Source organism: Podarcis raffonei, chromosome 10, assembly GCF_027172205.1.
Source record: "Podarcis raffonei isolate rPodRaf1 chromosome 10, rPodRaf1.pri, whole genome shotgun sequence".
NCBI lineage: Eukaryota > Metazoa > Chordata > Lepidosauria > Squamata > Lacertidae > Podarcis > Podarcis raffonei.
The window spans coordinates 30,413,735-30,438,496 of record NC_070611.1 but is presented as its reverse complement, the minus strand read 5'-3'; the positions used below and the strand labels follow the sequence as shown (position 1 = coordinate 30,438,496).

At 41.6% G+C, this 24,762-nt stretch overlaps 2 protein-coding genes across 5 annotated transcripts in view; one reads left to right on the top strand and one right to left on the bottom strand.

Annotated features, from left to right (window-relative positions):
- PPM1H (protein phosphatase, Mg2+/Mn2+ dependent 1H) overlaps window positions 1-24,762 on the top strand; it is a 233,822-nt gene that overhangs the window by 62,935 nt on the left and 146,125 nt on the right. For 2 of the 3 annotated variants that reach the window (XM_053405891.1, XM_053405892.1), the window contains exons 6-10: window positions 3,356-3,474; window positions 15,090-15,153; window positions 17,234-17,341; window positions 20,850-21,001; window positions 22,677-24,544. In XM_053405891.1, coding sequence (XP_053261866.1) covers window positions 3,356-3,474; window positions 15,090-15,153; window positions 17,234-17,341; window positions 20,850-21,001; window positions 22,677-22,824 — 591 coding nt within the window. In that variant the 3' untranslated portion in view covers window positions 22,825-24,544. Of the gene's footprint in view, window positions 1-3,355; window positions 3,475-15,089; window positions 15,154-17,233; window positions 17,342-20,849; window positions 21,002-22,676; window positions 24,545-24,762 lie in introns of those variants that run through there. The other variant, XR_008332445.1, reaches the window with a different exon arrangement.
- Window positions 1-24,762, bottom strand: part of LOC128422191 (uncharacterized) — an 85,520-nt gene that overhangs the window by 45,775 nt on the left and 14,983 nt on the right. The window contains exon 2 of one of the 2 annotated variants that reach the window (XM_053405893.1): window positions 22,272-22,535. The exons of the other annotated variant lie outside the window; for it this stretch is intronic. Within the exon in view, the coding sequence (XP_053261868.1) occupies window positions 22,378-22,535 (158 nt within the window). The 3' untranslated portion in view covers window positions 22,272-22,377. Of the gene's footprint in view, window positions 1-22,271; window positions 22,536-24,762 lie in introns of those variants that run through there. 2 annotated transcript variants of the gene reach the window in all.

Here is a 24,762-nt window from a genome sequence, read left to right as displayed (position 1 = left end):
CCTGATTTTATTGCTGTTTACATTGCCAGAGTCTGAAACATTTCAGAGGGAAGAGCTACTTTTGGAGTCTCGTTTTTCACAGTGATGAATACAAAGCATCTGCAATAAATATTTATGCTGCCTGCATTTGCAAAAAAACCCCCCAACGTGTTTGTCTTTTAAATTAGCAGGGATCTGTAGCATCTTGAGAGTGGGGTTTCATTTGAAGAAAGCAGAGATAAAACATTGCCTGAGAGGGTCTTTCCCCCCTTCAGCCTCTTTTGATATTCATTCTGGTTAGATCTGAAAATAGCAGCTGGCTTGAAAAATATTTATGCTACTTCCCTTAACTCTTTTCTTTACCTTTGTTTACTGCATCTCCATATGTAGCAAATGCGCTTGGGTTATGGCTATCACGTTCAAAGGAAGTAGGTGGGAGATACCAGAAGTGTGAAACCACATTAGAGAGATCCTTTCAAATGCACTGGAAGTAACATGTAGAAGATAATTTTAGGACCATTGGTATTTCTGACCAGTTCTCACCTACTGCTGTTAGGTTTATGACTACTCTTGGTTTGTGGTCAGGGGTCTCAAGTACTCCTGCAATCGATGATTTCAAAAACAAATGTCAATACTTCTCCCAAGAGTATTCTCTACCACTTTTTAGATTTAGCATTTTTCACTCACGCACTTCTCCTTGCGGTTGTCTAAAATTGTTACAGCTTAATATTGACAGAACATTCTGCAAGGAAGAAATACATTTCAGAAGTCCTATCCTTACATTTGATTCTCTCCTCTCTCCATCCCTCCCCTTCCCTTCATATTTAATCTGATTTTGTGTTTTATAAGGAATTATTTGGGGTAAAAATCTGCTGCCCGAAATAAACAGAACTGCTTCTTTTCTTTGGCATCCTGTTAAAGCAAGGTGCATGTGACTTGTTTCATCATTTAATATTTCTTGCTAATCACCTTGAGGAAAGGCAGAGTATAAATATTTTAATAAATAAAAGTGATTTTGTGCCTATCAGTTTGTTAAAAAAAATTGCTACAGGGAAGTGCCTGAGTATGTTCCCTTCTCCTCTTCCATTTAGCAGTTCCTGAAGAAAGCACATAAGATGTTATTTGCAAATTATATATAAAAGCACTAAGCCTGCCCACAAATTGAAATAACTGTTTAGTTATTACAAGAAAAAGAGAATATTGTATTACTTAGGGTCTTGTCAACAAGCAAGAGGAATCTCAAATAAGCCATTGAACCTATATGGCTTGCATAAAAAAAGTTAGACCATAAATTTCTACTATTATACCAATCCCAGTTTTAGAAGTTGCTTTCTGTGTTCTAAGCTCTGAGCCATCTATGACTTTTTTCCTACAGTTCTTCCATCATGGATTTGCATATTGACTCTTGTTTCAAGGAGGTCTTGTGGTTTTTCCTCTTCCTTTTTTAAAAATTAAATTTGTTTCCCTGTTGGAAACCTTACCTAGCTTCCTCCAAATTTATTATGAGCTCCTATTGCAAACACTTGATAAATTAGCAAATTTTTTTTTTTTAAAAAAATTGATTTGATTCAAGTATCAAAACAAATGAAAGTTAACTGTCTCCATCCCCCCCACATATACCTACACACACAAGCAAACCTTTTTCCCAATAGTTGAGGGGTTTCAGCAGGATTGATTTTAAAAGAATACAGTTGTACCTTTGTTCTCAAATGGAATCAGGTCCGTTTGACTTCTGAAAACGAAGGCACAGCTTCCGATTGGCTGCAGGAGCCTCCTGCACTCAAATTGGAAGCCGTGTCGGACATTCAGTTTCCAAAGAAAGTTTGCAAACCGGAACACTCATTTCCAGGTTTGTGGCGTTCGGGAGCCAAAACGTTCGAGTCAGAAGGCGGTCGAAAACCAAGGTACAACTGTACTACAAAATAGCTCTTTAGGTTTGCTTTAAGCACAGCTTAAGCACAGTTTTTAAAGATCAGGAAATTTTTTAACTGCCTTGGTTGGCTTAGATGAAACTGGAACCATTCATGGAAATCTGAGGGTATCAAAACTCCTGATGACAACGCTGAACTAAGCAGGGTAATTTTGTTCTCTTTGCTTTATGCAAGCATGTACTGTCCATTTTTTCAGCGAATGTACTGATACCCTGACGAGTATGCAAATAGCTAGCATGCTTCCTTTAATTTGCTCATTTGTTTCTGCCGAGGACACTCAGGTTAAGCCAAGCTCAAACATCATGTGGGTGTTGTTCTGTATTTAGCGATACAGCAGTAAACCAGATGTTAATACCCACGTTTTATTCTGAATGGCACCACATCTCAGAATCCCCATGTAAAGCAGGTACTACATAAACAGGTGGGGGGTATACAGGAAAGTTTATATAAAAAACCACCTCAGTATCCAGAAGCCTGAGCTGTACATGCTGTGTTCCAGCCTAAACAGACCCATGTGCAGAACTGATGGCTGACCCCGTTTAATTTGATGAACTTTGATTGGACTGAATCCAGACATCCTTGTTCCCCTCCCTCCCAACAGTTGGTCAATAGGACCTAGAAAAGCCAACGGTGCTGACAGTACAAAAGGCTAGAGCATTGTGCATGGTAGTAGCAGTGATTTATTATATGGTTAAAAACCAGCATGCTGTATTAAATACAACAAACAAAGCAAATACCAATAGGGATGAAACAAAGTAAAATAGAATGGTAGGCAAGCAAAACTGAAGATGTAGCATTAAAAGAGAAACAGGAAGTCTGTGTAGACCCAGTAGGCGAGAACCACTGGCGTATCTTGTAGGCTGTTGTGCAAAATCCTGCAAGTGGACAATTCCAAGTTAGAACCTCTGGGCATTCCTTCAAATAACGGGGCAATTACCTTTATATCTTGGTAGCAGGGGCAGCGTAAGAGAACATGGCCTATGATCTCTACCTCTCCATCATTACAGGGGCAGAGCCTTTTGTCTAAAGAGATTTTTCTGTAGCGCCCATCTAAAATGGCAGTAGTGCATGCAGAACTCAAGGGCCAAAACTGGTGCCAAAGGTGATGGAAGAGCCACATTGCAATGCCTACCCTCAACCAAGTACAGTACCAGGTTTTATAGGCAAGTTGTCCTGAACTGCAAATAATTGGCAGAAGCACAAGTGGTGTAAGTTGAGGACAGAAGAGGTGACAAAATGTTTTTGCAGTAGTTCAGAGGTTTGAGGGTAGGGAGGGGGAGACTTATTATCCAGTGGAAGTTATTTAAGATTTTATAATAGTGGGCTTCTGAGATTTTTTTCATCATTTGTTTACAGTTACCACCTCTCCTTGAAAACAGAGAATAACAATGCAAGAGCTCCAATAATGATTGTCCTCTTTCATCTCCCCCTTTTTAATCTTGTAGGCATATATGCAGCCACACTTGCTGGGAAATGAGTTTACACACTTTGAGTTTCCAAGGAGGGTCCAGAGGAAGGAAGTTGGGAAAAGAATGCTCTACAGAGACTTCAATATGACTGGCTGGTAAGAACGCCTCCTGTTTTTCAGAGGGCAGCATCCACACAGCAGTTTGTTCCATTTCCCATGCATTTCCCTAACACAGGCATAGGCAAACTCGGCCCTCTGGATGTTTTGGGACTACAACTCCCATGATCCCTAGCTAACAGGACCAGTGGGCAGGGATGATGGGAATTGTAGTCTCAAAACATCTGGAGGGCCAAGGTTGCCTATGCCTAGTTAATTTCTGCATTATATTTGGGCTTTCATGCAGAAAGCCACTTCTGGAAAACTAATGGAACATAGTGCATGCTCAGCACTCATTTCCATGTTATTTGATTCCAGAAATAATCTGTTTGCAACCATCTTAACTTGGAAAAATGTGTGAGTAAAAGTGATGGAATTTGGAGCAGTGTACTGGTGTATAGTTCTTTGCTGCTGTTTTCCTGGGGGAATTGTGGAAGAACCGAAGCGCACACATATTTGGAAGGGGTGGGCAGGTAGCGACATTGTCCAATGGCATTTGTTGCTGTGTCACAGCACGTTCCATGATTTGAATGAAATTTAGTGTGACATGTTAGCAATATTGTTCAAAAAGCTGCAGTTCCCTAATGCTGCATCCCATGAGAAAATTTCAGGGGGGAAAAGACAAAACTGAAAAACTATTTTCCATATTGTACAATTTCAGATCTATGCTAGATGGGACCAATTTGAGGTGATGTTGGTTTCTTTGTAAACTTTCTCTTCTCCTGGGCTCTGGAACTTTTTCAGAGCAGTTGGCTGGCCAGCCTGTATAGATTTGCTGAAGGTGGTACTTAATGCCCAGGACTTGTATCATCCATTTAGTCATTGGGTTGGTTCAAGGCTGCTACTCTTAACTCTCTTCAAGCATCCCCTATCACTGTAGCTGGTGACTTTGTCAGGAATTAAACTTACTAGAGTACATAAATGGGAGATTAATGTTTATTAATGCTCTCACTTGTGGGGTGCCTCAGGGTTCTGTCCTCTCCCCCATGCTTTTCAACATTTACATGCAGCCGCTGGGAGAGATCATCAGGAGGTTTGGGCTGGGTGTTCATCAGTATGCGGATGATACCCAGCTCTACCTCTCTTTTAAATCAGAACCAGTGAAGGCGGTGAAGGTCCTGTGTGAGTGTCTGGAGGCGGTTGGAGGATGGATGGCGGCTAACAGATTGAGGTTGAATCCTTACAAGACAGAAGTACTGTTTTTGGGGGACAGGAGGCGGGCAGGTGTGGAGGATTCCCTGGTCCTGAATGGGGTAACTGTGCCCCTGAAGGACCAGGTGCGCAGCCTGGGAGTCATTTTGGACTCACAGCTGTCCATGGAGGCACAGGTCAAATCTGTGTCCAGGGCAGCTGTTTACCAGCTCCATCTGGTATGTAGGCTGAGACCCTATCTGCCTGTGGACTGTCTCGCCAGTGGTGCATGCTCTGGTTATCTCCCGCTTGGACTACTGCAATGCACTCTACGTGGGGCTACCTTTGAAGATGACTCGGAAACTACAACTAATCCAGAATGCGGCAGCTAGACTGGTGACTGTGGGCGGCCGCCGAGACCATATAACACTGGTCTTGAAAGACCTACATTGGCTCCCAGTACATTTCCGAGCACAATTCAAAGTGTTGGTGCTGACCTTTAAAGCCCTAAACGGCCTCGGTCCAGTATACCTGAAGGAGCGTCTCCACCCCCATCATTCTGCCCGGACGCTGAGGTCCAGCACCGAGGGCCTTCTGGCGGTTCCCTCATTGCGAGAAGCAAAGCTACAGGGAACCAGGCAGAGGGCCTTCTCGGTAGTGGCGCCCGCCCTGTGGAACGCCCTTCCAGCAGATGTCAAAGCGATAAACAACTACCTGACATTCAGAAGACATCTTAAGGCAGCCTTGTTCAGGGAAGTTTTTAACGTGTGATATTTTACTGTAGTTTTGGTTTCTATGGAAGCCGCCCAGAGTGGCTGGGGAGGCCCAGCCAGATGGGCGGGGTATAAATAATAAATTATTATTAATTATTACTATTATTATTATTATTATCCTCAGTGTCTACTTACTTGTGACACCTACTGTGGCTGGCATTGTAGTTGCGGAACACAGTTTCTTGCAGGACAAGAACCTGAGGTACCTCAGACTGAAATTTGCCATCTGGTCATATTTAATTACATTTTAAAGTCCAAGTATAATTTATGTCCTTGGGATTGAAAGCGGAAATAGGACATTCAGACAAAAGCCTGAATTACAGTTCTCGTGTGACTGTATTAAGTACTTTGAATGTTTCCCATGCCTTTTTTCTGTGGGCCAGCTTAAACCTTTTCAACCAGCAACATAGGAGCAGCCCGAAATGTTGAGGAGTAGACTCAAATCCTCAAAAGACTGTGCCACTTCAGCATGAAGATTCTCTCCCACATCAAATATTACTTGAACGTGGAAAGCTATAGATGGTTCTCCCTGAAGTTCTAGCTTTTTATGTTGAAGTGTAGTCCAAGCATACAATTCTCACAAGTAGAACGTACTTTTGTGCTCTTTCTGAACCTTTTGGTCGTGTTAATGTGGTTGTTTTTTTAAAGGAAACCAGACTTGTTTACAGGTTGCCCCATGAATATTTCCTTTTATATACTCACGTCATTTTCACATGGAACAGCAACAGGCTGCTACCAGTTGTGGCTGATGAAGCAGCTGCCGCAGCCGCTGGAGGATGATTAGAGAAGGAGAAAGTACTTTGAGCAACTTCTGTGGCTTGTGCACAGCTTTCATTTTCTGTACTCAGAGAATATTTTGTTGTGATACATACAGTCAAACCTCGGATCCCAAGCGCCTCTGTTTTGGAGTGTTTCAGCCCTCGAATGCTGAAAACCTGGAAGTGAACGCTCCGGTTTCCGAACGTTTTTCAGAAGCCAAACGTCTGACGCAGCTTCAACTTGAGTGCAGGAAACTCCTGCAACTAATCGGAAGCCCGCCTCAGTTGTGAAACATTTCGGAAGCCGAACAGGCTTCTGTAACGGATTACGTCCTACAACCAAGGTTTGCCTGTACTTGTTTTGTCTCAACTAGCCACCTGACTGCTCTTTAGGCCTTATAATATGGCTTATAAGTCTCACCCTCTTTTTTTTTTTTACTGAAATAAAATAAATGCCATGATCCCTAAGGGATCATCTTTGGAACGCAGAAATCTTCTGTGTCGTGTTCAGCTGCAGGCAAAGGGTTAATAGCCAAAGCCATGATACAGGTTGCCATATGTCCTCTTTTTCCAGGACACATCCTCTTTACATACACAATGGGTATGTAAAATGAGAGTCGTCATAGTGATCTATAGTTAAAAGTAGAAGTCTATAGTTAAAAGTAGAAGTCCTCTTTTTTTGCTCTCCAGAATATGGCGACCCTAAGTTGGTAGGAGTCAGGTGGATTAGCCTATGCCATTCATTTGTCCCCAGTGGCTTTGCTGCTTTGTTTCTGTAAGCTTTCCTTGCAGTTAGCGGGCAATGTCCATTGGGTATCTATTTATTTTGGTGTATCTCTCCCCCTCTCCTCCCTTGCATGCGTGCGTGCGTGCGCGCACACACACACTCATTCTGAGGCTGCAGTCCTAAGGGCAGGGGACCCTGCAATGTTTTCTGCTTTCATGGAATGATGCCTGTCAAATTGGCATTGTCCTTCCTGATAGAGCAGGTATTCAGGTCTCTTGAGTATTTGATTTTAACAAGCAGCTGCATTCTAATCTTGCTTCTTGTTTCTTTCTTTCTTTTATGCGCCTTTTCTAATTTCGTCTGGGGTTGACCTTTTTTGCTTTTCTCTTGCAACTAGCACCAAAGCTAGTCTGTTTTAATTCCAGTTGGCAAACAAACAAACAAAAAACATGGTCCCAGAGGAAGCCCGCTAAACACAGCAGCTCATGTGTGCTTTGCGTTGTGTAACTTGCATGTTGCGTTCAGCAAATGTTGTAGCTGTGGGCGCTTCTCTTCTTCTTTATTGCTCTGCTCTGTGGCACTTGACAGCCCAGCCAGGCAGTCTGGCAGAGCAGGGGATAAGTAGATTGAGAAATGCCACAGAATAGTTTATGAAGCCAACACCAGATCTGCACTGCCTCCTCCCCTCCTCTTTAATATAAATTGATTTATTGAATCAAGTGCAGAAGCCCTGGTTCCAAAACCTTAGGCGTTATCCTCCAGAGAGCCGCCTAATAAAAGAGGCCCAACTGACAGTCCTCATTAACTTTGCCACAGATCCCAAGGCAGTATTTAAAGTGGCAATGTCCCTTTCCCAGACCGGGATTTATCTGCCAGCCAATGCCGACGGGCCTAATTAGCTTGCTCTTATTAGTCTTATTCAGATAAGTGGTCTTCTCTAACAGTCTGACTCCAGGGTACAAAGAGCAATCCGCAGCCTGCCTGCCTTATGCTTCCACCTGCTCAGTTACACCTTGCTTTCTAATTCGTATAATTCTCATGAGCTCCCATGGAAAATGGTGTCTGTGTGTTTAGCTGGATTTTTTGTTTTGCTTTGTTTTTCCTAGTGAAACATTTCAACTTCCAGCAGTGATCATGATTTTGAGAAAGGGAACATATCTCAAGTGCGCAATTAAACAAGCCCTTTCCCCCCTCTAGTATGTGATCTATATTTCATCCAAGTAGCTTTTGTGGGTTTTTTTTATAAAATATAATGGTTATGGAGACAGCAGTCCTGTTTTAGGGAGCGGGGTGGTTAAAGAAAGATGACTGCTGTGTTAATCTGCAGCTACTGACAACAGAAGGAGACAGAAGATAGAAGCGGAATTAGATTTAGCAAAAGCCCTTTGCAAGGGTACTTTTGGGTTCCTGGCGTCATGCGCCCCAGAGAAACATAGCTCCCTGTATTCTGTTTGTAACACGTTTCTGGAATGATAAATGGCTGTTCACAACATGCATGTTCTGCATCTTTTCAAGATTTGCAGCTCTGGCTGCAGGAACAGCAGGGGAGGAGATCTGACCTGCTGTGTACAGCACATCTCCTGGCAATGACAAATGACTCTTCTTTCCCTAAGTGCACACATGCCAGAGGAACAGAGCCAGTGCTGTTGGAGCAGGGCCAGCTGGAGACAACAAACAAACCAGAGAAGCCCCATAGTCACCCCCTAACTGTGAGGGAAAGAATAGCAGAGCAAGATGTGTTTTGGTAGTCTGCTTCTTGTGATTTTTTTGCACTGCCTTATCAGTTTTGTTGTAATTTCCCAAGATATGTTTAGTGTGTCATTTCCCTCCACATTAACACAGGACGACCTTGGAAATAAGTACTTTTAATTGGTACCTGAATATTCCTAATTGATATTTATTTAATCTCGCAGCAATCTGGAGGCCAGTGTGGTGTCCTTACTAGAACATGCAAAAGGGCAACCAAAATGATAAAGCAACTCCTGGTTAGCCATTGTGAGAATAGGATGCTGGACTAGATGTTTCACTGCCCAAATCTAGCAGGCTCTTCTTATGTTCTTCTCTCTGTGTGCTTGCTTGAGAAAGTCAGGTCCATATTCCCATTCAGCTATGAAGCCAGCTGGGTGGTCTCGACCACTTTCAGCTTCACCTATCTCATTAAAGTAATGCATGATCTTGTGCAACTTATGCAATTTTCTATTTTCCTCTTCCTATAAATTGTTGTCACCCCTCCTCTTTCGTTACTGGAACCTTGCAAACATTTTAATGTTGCACCTATCTATCTACCTACACAAGTAATACAAACAGAAGCTAAAGTTTTGATCTCACAGTTGAGGTCTGCAGAATTCTGGTTGATCTTTTTACTTGTTAAGCTGAACAAGTGCGTTTTTGTGTGTGTGTGTGTGTGTGAGTGAGTGAGCGCACGCGCGCAAGTGAAAGAGAGAGAGAGAGAGAGAGAGCACACTTAGCTGCAGTTGCACAAATCCAGGCTTAAACAAGAAACCCAAAATCAACCCACAATCCTCCAATAAGGAAGTGCATGTGCAAATAATATTTGGTCCAGGACAATGACTAATAAAACTGAAATGGAAGTGTCACACAAGAATTTCAGCCCGGGTTCACTCTAGATTCCATTTCTTATGCTCTAACTAATATATATAATAATGCCTCTGTGTGAAATTCTTTTATCTGGAAGTTGTGTCTCTTGTACAGAGCTAGCCCATGCGATCGCATCACATGGACTTGAGAGGTGTGTTCTGGCCATCATTCTCTGTGACATTGCTAAGGATTTTGCACAATACACTCAGCTGTGTTGGCACATGGTAATAATAGACTAACCCTTGGATAGTTTGCATCGTTGGAACACTGCTGCCTTGGCCTGCTTGTTAAGTGTTACTGTCTTTGACAGCAACACAGCTGAAGCAAGAGTGAAGAAAATAGCTATTCCCAAATTGTGCATGTTGCTTAATGGGCTTGTCCTTAGCTTTGATTTCTCTTACTCTGCATATACAGCTAACTGAAGAATCCTGCCTAGCCAGGCTTTGAAATTCCAGAACCGAAGCCCCCTTTTTAACATAGAAAGTGTGTGTGTGTTTTATTGAATTTCAGTAAATACTATTATAAAATTACCCCCCCAACAAACAGTAACAAATTACCCTCCTCTTGAATTCTTATGAACTGGGATTAAGTCTCACAGTTCAAGAAAAGGGCACCAATGACATATCTGTGCAGCAAAATAAAAAAGAGATTGTTCCTGAAAGGATGTCTTGCTTCACATTTCCTGGAAAAGTGGCACACTCCAGCCTTAATCTTCTGATGCTAAATGAACCCCGTTTTAAAAGCATTTGCAAGGATGTAAAATACTGAAAATACTGATTTGCGCCGTCTTCCTGTAGGGATTTCTTTCTTTCTTTTTGGTACTGGATACTTCTAGTACCTGCAGTTTTACTTCATACTGTGTTCAGACTTCACTTGTTTTCTTATCACCACCTTCTTAGAATGCATTGCGTTGTACGAAAGCAACCAGAGTTCCTTCACGTCCACTCTTACCAAGCTCCAGTTGGATTTAGCTCCTTCATCCTTGTGGGTCTGTTCCTGGCCTTTCCACAAGATGCTTTGCAGCTTCCGTGGCCTCGTTTCCCTCCTGTGGTTTCTTTATTTCTTCAAGGGAAGAAATTGCATTTGGAATCTGAAGCAGTGCATAAGCAAGAGACTTGTGCTGCTTAAGGACTTTGGAGGAGAGCAAAGTGTGAGAGCAGACCTTTTAGAATGCATCACTGTTTGCAGCCCTGAGAAAAAGTTAAGAGGCAAGTCTCTACTTATTCCCCACTGCCATTTACTAAAAAGAGGTGGTTCACGCCTCCTCCAGCTGCCTACTAGAACTTCCCCTCTTGCTTATGTTTGCATAAATACAGATTACCCATGGGCATAGAGTTACTAGCACACCCTTCTGAATATGTATGAATCAATACATAGCAAACTTGAATGAACTTCAAGAACTTTTGTTTCCGTATAACATAGTCCCCTAGGCAACCTACAGTAGTTCAGGTAAAAGTGCCACACTGATCCCGCAGACTGCTCGGGTTGCCTTGGCACTCCAGGTATCTGTGTGTGATGAAGCAGGAAGTACAGCGGCTGGAGGGCAGGTGGCAGAAATTCCAACCTGAACCTGAATGAGCACAGGTGAGAGAGCATTATTGCACCTATCAAGTGGTGGTGTTGGCATTGCACCTGCATTTAGCTGTCTGGCAGAGGTCTTATGGGTGGTGAATGGCCAGGAGAGCAGTGCTCTGATTCCGTCAGCAGCCTGATGGGACAATTTTGCTAGTAGTAGAATAATAATAATAATAATAATAAGAAGAAGAAGAAGAAGAAGAAGAATAGTTTTATTATTTGTACCCGACCCATTTGGCTGGGTTGTCCCAGCCACTCTGGGCAGCTTCAAACAAATATAAAAGCGTAATAAAACATCAAGCATGAAAAGCTTCCCTATACAGGGCTGCCTTCAGATGTCTTCTAAAAGTTGTATAGTTATTTAACTCCTTGACATCTGATGGGAGGGCGTCCACAGAGTGGGTGCCACTACCGAGAAGGCCCTTCAGATAAATCCTTGAGATTTAGACAGAATTCTGTGTCACAGATGAAGCAGATGGTAGTTGTGGTAGAAGGGTCAGCGGCCTGGGAAGAGGGCTTTCTCTGTGGTAGCTCCAAAATTGTGGAACTCCCTCCCCATAGAAGTGTATCAGGCATTATCGTTACTCAACTTTTGGCACGTGCTAAAGACATACCTCTTCACCTGGTCTTGTGACAACTGAAAAGTATTTTTATATGACCTTCCTGAAGTTGCATCTTATTTCAGTGGTTGTTTGGTATTGATGTTTGGTTTTGTTTCAGTTTGTATTGTTTTTGATATAGTAGCCTGCCTGGGAAAGTTATGGTGGGCAAGAAATCTAACAAATTAAGTAAACCCATTGAAATTAACTTTATCATACAGTGATTACATTGAATGTACTCAGTGTATGACCTTGTCAAATATCATCTATAATCCTATAAGACTTGATGGGACCTAGCTTGTAAGAATGTTAGGCAAGTTCATAGAGAATTGGGACTTTCAATGGGCTGTTGGTCATTAGGCAAACAATAAAAGGAAGAATTTATTCTCAGGAAGAGGAGATGGATGTCTCCTTTGTGACCTGCTTGTCAGGATTACCAGCTTCCCAGTGATACCCAGCTGAGCACTATTGGAAGCGGACTATTGTGCTAGCTCGTTCCCTTCAGCCTGGTCTAGCAAGGCAGTTCTAATTTGGGACAGTAAATCATTATGCTACATCCTACTCCCTACCTGATGCTGTTCAAATATTTGCCATGTCCTAAGCAGGATTGTCTGGAAATCCCTGTATTTCCTGTGTATCCATAATAGAGGTAAAATCCTGACACTGGCCTTTAAGCTATACATTTGGAACAGGCCCCAGCAATTCCAGCCATGCCCTTTTTGAGTATGTTCACACTATGTCGTTGTTTAGTTTTGTTGTTTGTTGTCCTTAAAAGGCAGCTTTAAATTGATAACAAGATATGAAGAAAATAGGATTCCCAGTCAATGGCACATTCAGGCATTTAAAAGAAGGTGTGTGTGGCTTAAACTGGGGCGTAGGAACATGCACCTGCAAGCTCACCCCCACCTGCGTTCTCGTATGTTCCAGGTATGACCGCCCCACCCCAGGCCATCCTAAAAGGCCTGAAAAGAGCTTGGAAATTGATTTGGCTGAACCTTACGACAGCGTTCCCAATTTCAGGGAAGCTTTCAAAGCTGTTAAACTGAATGTACCCACATGCCTTCTTCAGACCCTCCTTCTCAGTGCAGAAAGTTGGAGGATCGGACATTTCCGCACCTCAGTTTAAGCCTGTGTGCGTTGTTGGAACACCAGAATAGGGCAAAAGATACATTACCTGTTGAGTGTAACAACTGAGTGACATTTGTGTTGTTCTTGCTCCAGGTTAAGAGATGGTGTCTGTGAAAGCATGGGTGTGGGAAAAAAGCGTGGGGAGGTAAATGCCCATCACTGAATTAAAAACCTTGTAAGGACAGTTTGTCAAAAGGGGAGAAAAACTACAACATAGTCTGTGTTAGGTTTCTGTGGAGTTAGAATGGGACAAGGCCAATTGGTGCTGCTGCTGTGCCACTCCCAGGTGTTTTTTTGTGTGGAGGGGGTATCAAGCTACTGCTATGTGTGTTGTTGTTTTTCTGGCCTTCCTTTTGTAAATGTTGAATGCTATTTTCGTTTTCAATTTGTATCCAACTGCCAGCCTGCACACACGCTTACCCTTTAATGAGCGCTCCTGTCGAGTGCAAGAGGCCTTCACAAATGCCATGCGGGTGGCGAGATGGAAGGAAGCAGCAGCAACTTTCGAAAGTACAGCCTTTAGAATATACGATCCTGCATTTGCTTTTAAAAGCCATTCTGACGTGATCTGGTGCCGGGAGAATGGCCTACTCAAGGCCATATTGCAACCTCACCTTTACTACAGTTTCCGTCATGCTTTGACGGCCGTTGATTTCTCTCAAAGGCAGTGGAGCTGCTACTTAGCTGCGATTTTATTGTTTGGTGCTGTTGGATTAAACGGATCTCTCCAGAGTTGTCATGCTGGCATGCTTTGAAAAGGAGCTTCCTCTATTCTCTCTTTCTCTCTGTCTGGGTTTGTGGGATGACAGCAGTGGCACAGAATATTTAACACACTGTGCTCTGCCTATAAGTGACATGGACAGCATAAACATAGTTTTATTGCTTTGCTGTCAAGCAAAATTGCCCAGATGGGTGTGCACTGTAAAATAAGAATGGGGCGTATCGTGTGGTGGGGGAGGGAGACTGGGCAGGTGTATCAAACAATTTTTCACAGCTTATTTTTGAGTCCCTTTCAACAATTGCTAGCCTGTCAACTAGAAAAAGAGCTGCTTCCTCTTCTTTGACAGGTCCAGTTTTGTCCATATCCCAGAACAATAAACCATTAGCCAAGGTTAAAAAGCAGGACTCCTCCCCAAGTTTAATATTCAATGGCCAGGTCCATGAAAATCCTGTTTTTCAGAATCTTCATGCTCAAATCTATTTGCAATGGCACATAATCTTAGTCATTAGCTGTAGACTTCTGTGCTTTCCTGTCTCTCACTAACAGAACCCTAAATGCTCATCCCTCAGTGTCCAGAGAAACAATAGTGGTTGTGGGACTCCCTCAGGAGATGGTGGTCTCTCCTTCCTTGGAGGTTTTGAAGCAGAGGTTGGATGGCCATCTGTCATGGATGCTTTAGCTGAGATTCCTGCATTGCAGGCGGTTGGACCAGATGATCCTCAGGGTCCCTTCCAACTCTACAATTCTGTGATTCTATGAAATACAAGCAGAGCAGACCTGCCTATTTCATTTCTCTCAGGGTGGCTTCTTACCACCCTGGGTAAGGACACTCCCCATGTGGAAAGTAATTGTGCACAAAACAATAGTATGCAGTAAACTTTCCCTGTATATAGTGGACCCTTGGGTCATTTACAGCTTCTCAGGGCACATGCAGCAGGTATAAGCACCCATATAGGCCAACCAACCTACAAGTGTCTGGCGTGCTAATTCCAACAATGAGCTTCATTCCATATTGACTCACCAGTAATTATTTGGAAGGTGTAGGGGATCCTGGCACTGAGAATTTCTGGCAAGTTTGAATGTCATAGTCAAGGTCAGATGAGCATTAAATAACCTGATGAAAGCTGTATCAAACTTCAAGCTTTCTTTTATGTATTTAGCTTCTGATGGATTTTCTTAAAAGAGCTGGTTTATGCCATCCTTTATCTACAAACCCTGCTGTTCTCACAGCTCCCAATTAACAATGAGATTCCATTCTTAAATGGATTTGTGTTGTTGTTTGGTGGACACTGTGGCCCACACTTCTAGTAATTGGGATGTTTTCCCAACTTACTTTCTCATCCGTTATTAAAATGAAAAGGTAGGGCTTGTTGATAAAATTACATTATGTTCTTTGCTTAACTTTTTCTTTTGCAAAAATGGTACCACCCAGCAGGTGTAGTATGAAGAGAGAAAGAGAGAGAGAAATCAGGAATGCATTGTAAAGTTGGAGCCTAGACAAACTTGTGGAGAAAAAGCAAAAACAAACAAACAGTCACCTAGTGTCAGGGCATTGGGTCAATAATTGAGTGCAATCTTTATAAAATGCTGTTTATCTTTCCACAGGGCATACAAAACCATTGAAGAGGATGACTTGAAGTTTCCTCTTATATACGGAGAAGGCAAGAAGGTAGGCACCAGTGTTTTGCCATTTCAAAGGAATACGGTGCCTTATAACTGTTTACCACTCAATTTAGCCTCAAGCAGTCCAACGTTTTCCACTTGCTATCTCTTTATTTTATCGTTCTGACAGCTTGAAAGAATATTGTGCCTGCCGTAAATCAGTTCCTGCTGTCTGTAAGGGGGAAAATGCAGTCTATTGGGGGTGTGTGAAAGCAGTTTAATAACATTTACGGATGAATTTTCTTTTTTCACCCACTTACACTTAATTATTTTGTTTTCTTTCAATCAATCGGGACTGAGAGAGGCTTTTTGAAAATAAAATATTTATTTATTTGATTTGCAGACAGCTCACTGCAGCTTGACTACTACATTAAAAGTGAACCAATAAAAGCTGGGAAAAGACAAAAGACGTAATGTTTGTTTAGTTAGTTTTGAGCACAATCTTAGTGTATTGGGATCAAGCAAGACTGAACTCTATTGGTGCATGAATTTATTTTGTGTATGTGTTCTTAGCTGCATTCACTGCTCAGTTCAAGCTTAGGAATAAAATTCTCTTTCAGGAGAGGGGTATGTGTGGAAAGACTGAGAATGCTCCTGAAAGAGATGCATAATTAAAAACAGCAAGGTTATTTGCACTGATCCCAGCATGCCTGAGAGATACAACTCTAGGATCAATAAAAGGGCACTGAAGTCTTAGATTATTGGCAATGGTGTGCTCACACTGTTTCTAAGCAACTCTTTCCCAATGGCTTTATTGCTTATTTGATTTTTGTTTTAATAGCCTATCTTCAGAATTAATCTAGCTATGCAGGACTCATATCTGTACGATTTGATGGGCTGGTTTGTTTTCAGAAGTATTTATACACCTGGTACTTCTAAATTTATTTTTCTCCCTATTTTTGTGTTTGGGCTTAGTGGGTTTACTTCGCAGTGTATTTTAGAGCCAGAATTGAGTGTGTCCAGTATTGCAGTAAACCAGTACCATCAGTAAAATGAGGTATCTGCACCATAAGCTGTCTCAAGAATCCTACTCTTTTGCTAAGGGATCTTGAAAATACCCCAGGGCTGATGCAAAGGTGCCAGGAAGGAGGGAGGTTGGTAGAGGACATTTGATTGTTCTGTGGTGGCCTTCCCCAACCTTCTGCCCTCTAGACTACAACTCCCATTAGCCCCATCCAACACGTCTAGTGGTCAGTGATGGTTATAGTTGTAGTCAACTTCTGGGAGCAGCAGGCTGTCCCAAGAGTTTTCTTGCTAGGTATTTGTTGTTGTGTTCATTGTTTTGTAAAGAACTGTTGCCTCTATTTTAGGCCAAAAACCTCCCCAGTCTTTGCCAAAGTTTTTTGTATAATGAAAGAAGGGTACAGGTTATGCCCTGTAGGTGAGTTTATATGATTTGCCATTTACTTGAATGTGTGCAATTACTGTAGGTCTCAGGTGACCAGTCTTGGGCAACATTCCCTCAACTTGCTTGGTAATATAGGCTTTGACTCATGACAGGATATGGGCTCTTGATATGTAACCACAGATTTCAGGGTCTGGAATGCAGGCTGTCTTGGATGGGGTTGCCCTCACCTTGAAGACACTGGCTTGCAGCTTGAGACCACTCCTTGATCCAGCATTGCTTCTGTACGATTGGATGGCAGTGGTGACTAGCACACCTTTGTACTGGTGGCTGTGGTGATGAGAACAGCTTTCTACCTGCTTTGGCTCACATGCCAGTTGCCTTTTTGTGGTGGGCATACTCCCCAGCCAACACAAGATTAGACTCAAGGGGGTTGTCTTCCTTGGGTGTAGGCTTTCCAACATGGGACAGGAACCCTGAATATGCCATGTATGTGTACGATAGCAACCCCCCACCCAACAAATGCTGATCGTGTGTTTGTTGGGGAGGATATGCAGCACATAAATAATCTAGGTGGGGTGTGACTTCTTCATATGTTCCTACTTGCCCCTTCATGCTTTCAAGCAAACATGTGAAGTGAGCTTTTGAGTAGGATTTATTGGTGCAGTTGCTGGTAACAGCTTTCACATAGACACCTGCCTCCCAGAACAGCCCTGTAACTGGTTTCTTTCTCCGTTTCCAGGCTCGTGTCATGGCAACTATTGGGGTTACGAGAGGACTTGGAGACCATGACTTGAAGGTGCATGACTCAAACATCTACATCAAACCTTTTTTGTCCTCGTCGCCAGAGGTAAAACGTGCACACCTTTTTTATGGGAACAGGACAAGGGACCTAAACTATGGCTTTAAAAATCTTTGCAACACGTCTTGACCTGCTTGTGAAATATTTAGGTGTCCACATGAAAAATGGCTGCAATGAGCACCTTAAATAGGGAACATGGTCGTGGCTTAAGGAAAAGATGGTCAAAACTCATTCCGTGTCTAAGTGTACCATTCTGTGCATGTTTACTCAAAATTAAGTCCCTTTGTTCAGTGGGGCTCACTCCCAAGTAAGCGAGTTTAGGATTGCAGCCAACTATGGCTAGAGGATGTAAGTTAAATTTATAGCTGTCTAGAGGGATTTAGAAAGCCCATAAAACACATTTGACAAACATTAGTATAAAAGTTATAGAACCATAAAGTGGACATTTGGCACTCTGTACTAGAAATACAGGGCAGGAAACATAGAGGAGCTGTTTGGTGGGCGTCTTATTTTTTAAAAGCGAACCCTAAAGGGGGGAGGGGGTTAATTGGTGAGTACAGCAGATAATAAAGCTGAGTACCAGACTTTAAAAGTTACATATAAATCATTTGGATTGTATTTCTATGTTTGTCAGTGAGTTAGATGAGAAGGAAAAATGCAATTAAGAGAGGATTTATTTTATTTAAGTAGCTCTGTTGATCAGTTGTAAAGTAGCCGAGGATTGCTTATGTTGACTGTTTCTTTTGAATTCCATAGTGAAAAATGGGTCATATCAGGAGTGTTGCATGTTGTGCTTTGAACTTGGTAAAGCTTTCAAAACACATTTTGTGTCATTTAGGACATCTTCACATAAAACTCTTAAGCCCAGAATAACTCCCAAGGTAACTGTTTTCCCTGCTTCAGGCCATCACTTTCATAAAATATATGACCATTTCTTAGGGAAGGAGACCCAGAAGAACGACAAGGATTTCAAGGATGAGAATGAGAACATTTTGTGGCTAGTTGAATCTGAAGTGATAGGAACATTTTCTACCTGGGTGTAGATTAAAGGAGAGTGTATCAAGATGGTGCTGCTCTTGTTCCTAGCTGGGTGCTGTACCATAAAGCAAAAAACGAAGAGAGTGCTCAAGACAGGTAGCTATCTCGAATCACCCTCACATACACTATAGGAAAATAGTGATGGAACACATAGAGCAGTGGTTGGGAACAACCTAATTTGGCCCATGAGGCCATTTCCTCCCCCCCCCCCGGATACCCCACATGCTCCACAACTGACATGTTGGGGGGGGGTAGGTATTCTTGATTCTTCCTTGGTAGCCAGGGCTCAGCTGATTGACAAGGACAACAAGCCCCTTTGAAGTTGTCCATTTGTGGGAGTAGCTTGGACTCAGGTACCAATCTGCAGTGAAAAGAAAATGTCCATTTTTGCAGGTGTAATGAATCCCTTTGCAGGCATGCTCTCAGATCCAATCAGCTGAAAGTGTGACTTCAGAGGGCTTACATTCAGCATCGGCCAGCTGATGGGCACCGAGAGCAAACTTATTTCTCAAATGTGCCACATTTATTCCATCATTAGCTGTCTTAGCTCTCCATCCAGCCCACCCAACCCACACATCATATTTAATTAGGAAGAAATGACTTGGTTGGATATTGCCACTGTGACTGGCACTTCTGAAAAGCAGTGGGATTACAATCACTAAATATGGAAGCTGGCTCTGCCATTCTGGGGTTGGGGAATGTTTATCTGGTTCTTGCCTTTCAACTTGCTGTTTAATTGTTGGCTTTTTTCCCTCTGAAAATTAATACATATTTAAATCAAGCAAACAAGAAAAGGTTAAGTGTTGACATACAGCCTCTGTGTAATTTTGTGTTCATTGTATAGATTTAACCATATTTTTAAAGGCTACATTGCTATAAACAAGGAGAAGCCACTATATATTCTGTTGTTTGTTCTGATACTTTAATAGGAAGGAGGTCTAGACCTTTGTTGTATGAAAGAGATGCATTGCATTTATCTTCTTGCTTTTAGCTAATGAGAAGTGGGGGAATGAGCATGGATACCTCGTGCTGCCTTATAGGTCTCTGGTGGTGTAACACTTCGTTGGTGTCTAGAGGGTGTGAGTTATGTTCCTCTCCAGTGGACTTGACAACTTTTGGGTTTTATTTTTGACACTTTGAATGAGGAATGAGCAATTGTATGTATAGCTCATCAGCTTCTAATTCCTTAATCGTACCTTCCACCTTAGTAAATTATATATCTCATTTTTTAAAATCCAAGTTTCTCCATTAGTTGAAGGGAATATTGAATGTTTGCACTGGGATCTAACTGCATTAAGAAGTCTAAGTACTCCATATACATTTCCTAATCCTGGATTTCAAAGATTAGCACAACACAAAGAGAGGATAAATGATTCTCTTCCAGCAATGCCAAGTGTGTTTCCCAACACAACTGTAGAGCACTGACCCTGCCAGCCGTAAGGATAAATCAGCATTCCCAGCCAGGTGTGCTGTTTCCAAATCCTAGTCCAGATAATAACTTCCTTTTGTCAGTTGTCACAAGGTCACTTCACTTCTCTGAAAATACAGCTACTGCTGGAGTAATTAAAGTGCTCCGTTAGTAATTCAGAAGGACTCCTGAAGGTTTTGTTTTCGGACTTCAAGGAGCCAGGTGGTTTGACAATGGGGAGTATGAAGCAGGCAGCTAGAAGACCTGTATCTCTCACAGAAGACACACTTGGAAATACATAAAATGACCTTTATCCTTCTGCTGGTTTAATAAAATCTGTCAGTGCAGCCAAGGAATATATGTTGGATGCCATACTTAGCAGGCTGTAAGTGAACATTTATTTTGTACAGTTTTTTTTATCAGCATGCAAGGACTATGAGAAATACTCAGGTATGTGAGTTTTCTGTTAGTTCCATATCTGATAAAACATTTGAGAATATCCTGAACGTCACATACATAGATCAGCTTCAGGTTGGTTTGTCAGACTAGGGCATGTCACCTTCTCTCAATTGTCATGCAGCTGAACCGTACATGTTTCCCCAGTGTTTTGCCTTTGTAGAGGTGGGAGCTTAGTGAAAAGCTGCTGCTGCAGACTAAAACGGACTGGAATTGTCTGTAATGGTATTCCTGCCTGACATGTTTGCAGGCTGAATGCTGCATTAGCACATCCTGCCTTGAACCTTCCAAAGCTTCCAGATCAGCTAGGTCTGTTTTAAAATAAATAAGATGCCGAGTGATTTCCTGGACTACTTGATGAGGCTCAAAGTATTGACTTAGATGTGACTGTAAAGCGAGAGAAAGCAGTGCTCGGGCAAAATGCTGATGCAACTCACTGGAGTCCCCTTCAGAAAGTGGAGTGGTCTGTTCTAAGTAGGTAAAAATCTCCACTTAAATGTGTAGGACTGTACATGTGGCCACATTTGATCTTAAGTGTCAGGGAAACAAGTAGATTTTTTGGGTAGCAGAAACATACAACATTCATTAGAAGGACACCCACAAAAACAAACCCTTGTTTCTCCTTCACCCAATGGGTTTGTTTTTGTTTTTCAGGTGAGGGTATATGATCTTCTTCAGTATGAGCATGGACCTGATGATGTGTTGATCTTGGCAACAGATGGACTCTGGGATGTACTATTAAATGAAGAAGTGGCAGAAGCAGTCACTAATTTCCTGCCAAACTGTGACCCTGATGACCCCCACAGGTCTGTAATCTCCCTTTATATTTCCTTAGCAAGGTGCTTTTCAGATTCAGACTACTTGCCAGGAATGTGTTTTGTTGCCTTTGCAGTGCTTCCACTGATCAATATTAGAAGCTTCAGCAGGAACAAATGCACGTTCTGAAAAGCTTTATTCCAATTAGGTCCTAAGGAGAATGAGTTGCTTGAAAACTACTTCAGCAGTTTTGTAAAGTTGCCTTGACAGTTGCATTCCAAATTTGCTACATTAGTGAATAAAGCATTCAGTAATGCACTGCTAGAGATATTAATCTCCAAGTTCCTGAAATGCTTTCTCATTTATCTGTTACTAAGAAGGGGCACCCTCCCTTTTATTCCAGTTACGTATAGTGCGTTTTCCTGTTGCCACTGCTTGCTTTCCTTATGTTTATCATTGATTTTCATGAATTAATGCTTATTTGGCAGTTAGACTGATGAGTGGGAGTGGCTGCCGGGACCAGTACATTGGCTCCCAGTACGTTTCCGAGCACAATTCAGAGTGTTGGTACTGACCTTTAATGACCTAAACAGCCATGGCTCTATATCTTTCTATTAAGACCCATGGCACAAAGAGAAAGGTCTCGATGAGATCCTGATGCAATTTGGCTTTCTCCATGGCTGATTGCATGTGTTAGAGAAAGAGAAAGAGATCTGATCAAGGGTCTCAGTCATCAATCATTTTATTTGTATGCCACCTTTCCATAGTTAAAACCATGCTCAAGGCAGCTTACAACATGAAAAAATGTGCGTAATTACAAACATAACAAAAGTAGTCATAAACAATAAATAAAACTTTCCACATACATCTAAAAAGATATAAAAATAAAGATACTAAAAGTATCAACCACAACCCCTCTCCCAACTTATTTCTTAAGAACTTAGAAAACCATCTTCCATCACCGTCAGGCCACTGGTTCCTTTTGCTCACTGTTGTATACACTGGCAGCAGTTTTCCAGGGAGCCTTTGTATATCCACCCTGGACATGTTTACCTCAAGAACCTAGGACCATCTGCACATGTAAAGGATGTGCTCTACTACTGAGCTATGCCCCTTCCTCAAATGTTCTTAAAAAAATTCTAAAGCTTGATAAAGTAGTTATAATCTCTGATATGGATAGGACTTTGGAAGAAGGAATGGTTAAGCCTCTTAATCACTCAGGTTTACTGTTTTAGACTGCTGCAAGTTCTACCACTGTGCACAAATCTAATGTTGGCTGTTCCTAGCTACTGTGCTTGACATGACATGTGCACTGTTATTCTTTTCTATCCAACTAAATGTGGATTCACACTGCCAGGTTCTTCCACATGATCAGGTATCCTTCCTGCACCATTGTAAAACAATCTGTATTGCAGCCTCCCCCAACTTAGTGCCTTCCACATGTTCTGGAATATAACTCCTCCTTGAACATTAGCCATGCTGGTTGAGGCTGATGATGTGGCCTCCAGGTGTTCTGGACAACTGGGTTGGAAAAAGACAGCCATACAAGCAGAGGGGCTGGCAGGCTTTTCGGTTTTGACTGGTCTGTAAAATAGAAACACAAATCCTGCACTTCAAATCTTATACTTTTGAGAGGATATATGGAATGCTTTCCTTGCCCAGCAAGTAATAAACCTTTACTATTATACGACATCTATAATCTGTGACTGTTTCTTCTTCATGCAGGTACACATTAGCAGCTCAGGATTTGGTAATGCGAGCCAGAGGAGTGCTGAAAGACAGAGGCTGGAGGATATCCAATGACAGACTGGGCTCAGGAGATGACATTTCTGTCTTCGTCATTCCTTTGATACATGGAAACAGAATCTTGTAAAACAAACACAAATGCTGGTAATAGGAAAGGTGTTGTTTTTTTACAGTAAGAACCTCTGGAAAAGGCAGGCTATCAAGAAAAGAGATCAAGTTTAACTTAAAAATTATGTTCTAAGCTTGGTTAGACTGGGATATTTCTACATGAAACATAGAGGCTGAATTGCAATGATTTAAAGGCATCTCCTAGAAACTGCAGCTTCCCTGTGGGGTTTTGTTTTGTGTGTGCGTGCATATCAGGACCAGGACTTTAATGCTGCTAGTATATTAGTGATTTATTTTTAATGTCCCTCCTGGTGAGGACCCTAGTGTAACCTGATAGAATATTTTTCTTTCCCAGTTTAATGTAGCCAGAAATAACCCATGAGATGCAAATTGGGAAAGCCATTAAAATTGGTAATGTAGCCCATTTTTCCCATTATTAATTGACTGGCTAACTTTGCTTTTGAGCAAATTTAAGCTATAAGTTACTAAGGTGAACAAAACCTAACACGGCAGTTAATTATTTTTTGTTCAAATCTTGTTAATGTTTCAGTGGATAATTTCAAAAAGATGAATTTTATTTATGTCAATAAATCAAGCTTTTCCTCTTGTACACCATCATAAACATTTTGGAACCTTACCCTTTATATGTTTAGATGGTGAAGCCAACCTTTTCTCTCAACAAGGTCTAATCTATACCTCCTGTTAGCACACTTGCCTAAGAGAATAGGGAAAGCTGTTTGGCTGGAAAATGTGTTCCTTGTTAAGATTTTTGTATTTATAACTATGATGTAGCAGACTGGGAGAATTCTTGATTTAGAAAGATTTCCCCAGAAATCACCATTTCTTTGGCACCACACGTTTTCATTCATTGAATGCTTCTGTCTCCTCTAATTTATATCCTGTTGAAAGGATCGTTATATACGTACTGTTTAATTTATTGTACTTGGTAATTTGTCTTCTGATTTCTCTCTTATTAACTATGTAAGGCTGGTATGTTTCAGAAGTCTCCTCCAGAACAGTAGCTTTTCATCTTTTTTCCTGCTATGCCCTTTCAGCATCAATTTCGTTTATTGCTTCTCTGATATTGCAAGGGCCAGTACACATTGCTAGTAGACATTGCTTGACATTGTTAATCCGAAAGGTGGAGGGAGGAGCCATTGCAGAGTGATAAGACTCATCAGCTTGTTTGACATTCTGTACCTAGGCTTTCGAATATTAACATAGCAACAGAATAGAAACTTAAGGATTTACATTTACCTGTACAACCACACATTTTATGTATTCTAGGATGAGAATGAGTCATCCCAATTATCATCATTCGTATTGTTACAGGTGACTCAAAATTTAGTTCTCAGGTATTATCTCCCTGGCCAAGAACTAAAGAAACATATCCTTGTGGTTTTTTAAAAAACAGTTTTAGGTAGCTGAGAGCAAATGAGCGGACAGTGATTGTGGGCAGTTGATGAGCCATCTCAGAAATGTTAGGGGGTTTTTTGAAGAGAAGCTACCAACATAGCAAGAGTATGGTACCACATGTTCCCATAAGTCTTTTCTGTGTTTATATCCCCCACAAAAACACTCTTAATAGAATTAGCCTGGACATAATTATTTGCTTAAACAATATATTGTACATATCTGTTGGAGTAGGCATTTTATTAATGCTACTATAGTCAACTCTGCATTCCACCCTTGCACCAGATGTTAAGTTGTTTCAATATGCTGCTGCAGCAGCAAATAAGTTTCAAAGTGTTAATTCTGACATGAAGTAAATCTTGCAATAATGTTTTTCTGATACCATAAAATCTAAAATTTCATGAAAAGTAGATTTTCATAATGCGGTGTGTTTTCACAAATCAGCAATACTTCTCAAATTTATTCTCAATAAAGTACCTCGTTTTTCCAATCATATATGTTCAGATTAGCAGGTCACATTTTGCCTAAAAAACTGATAGTGTAG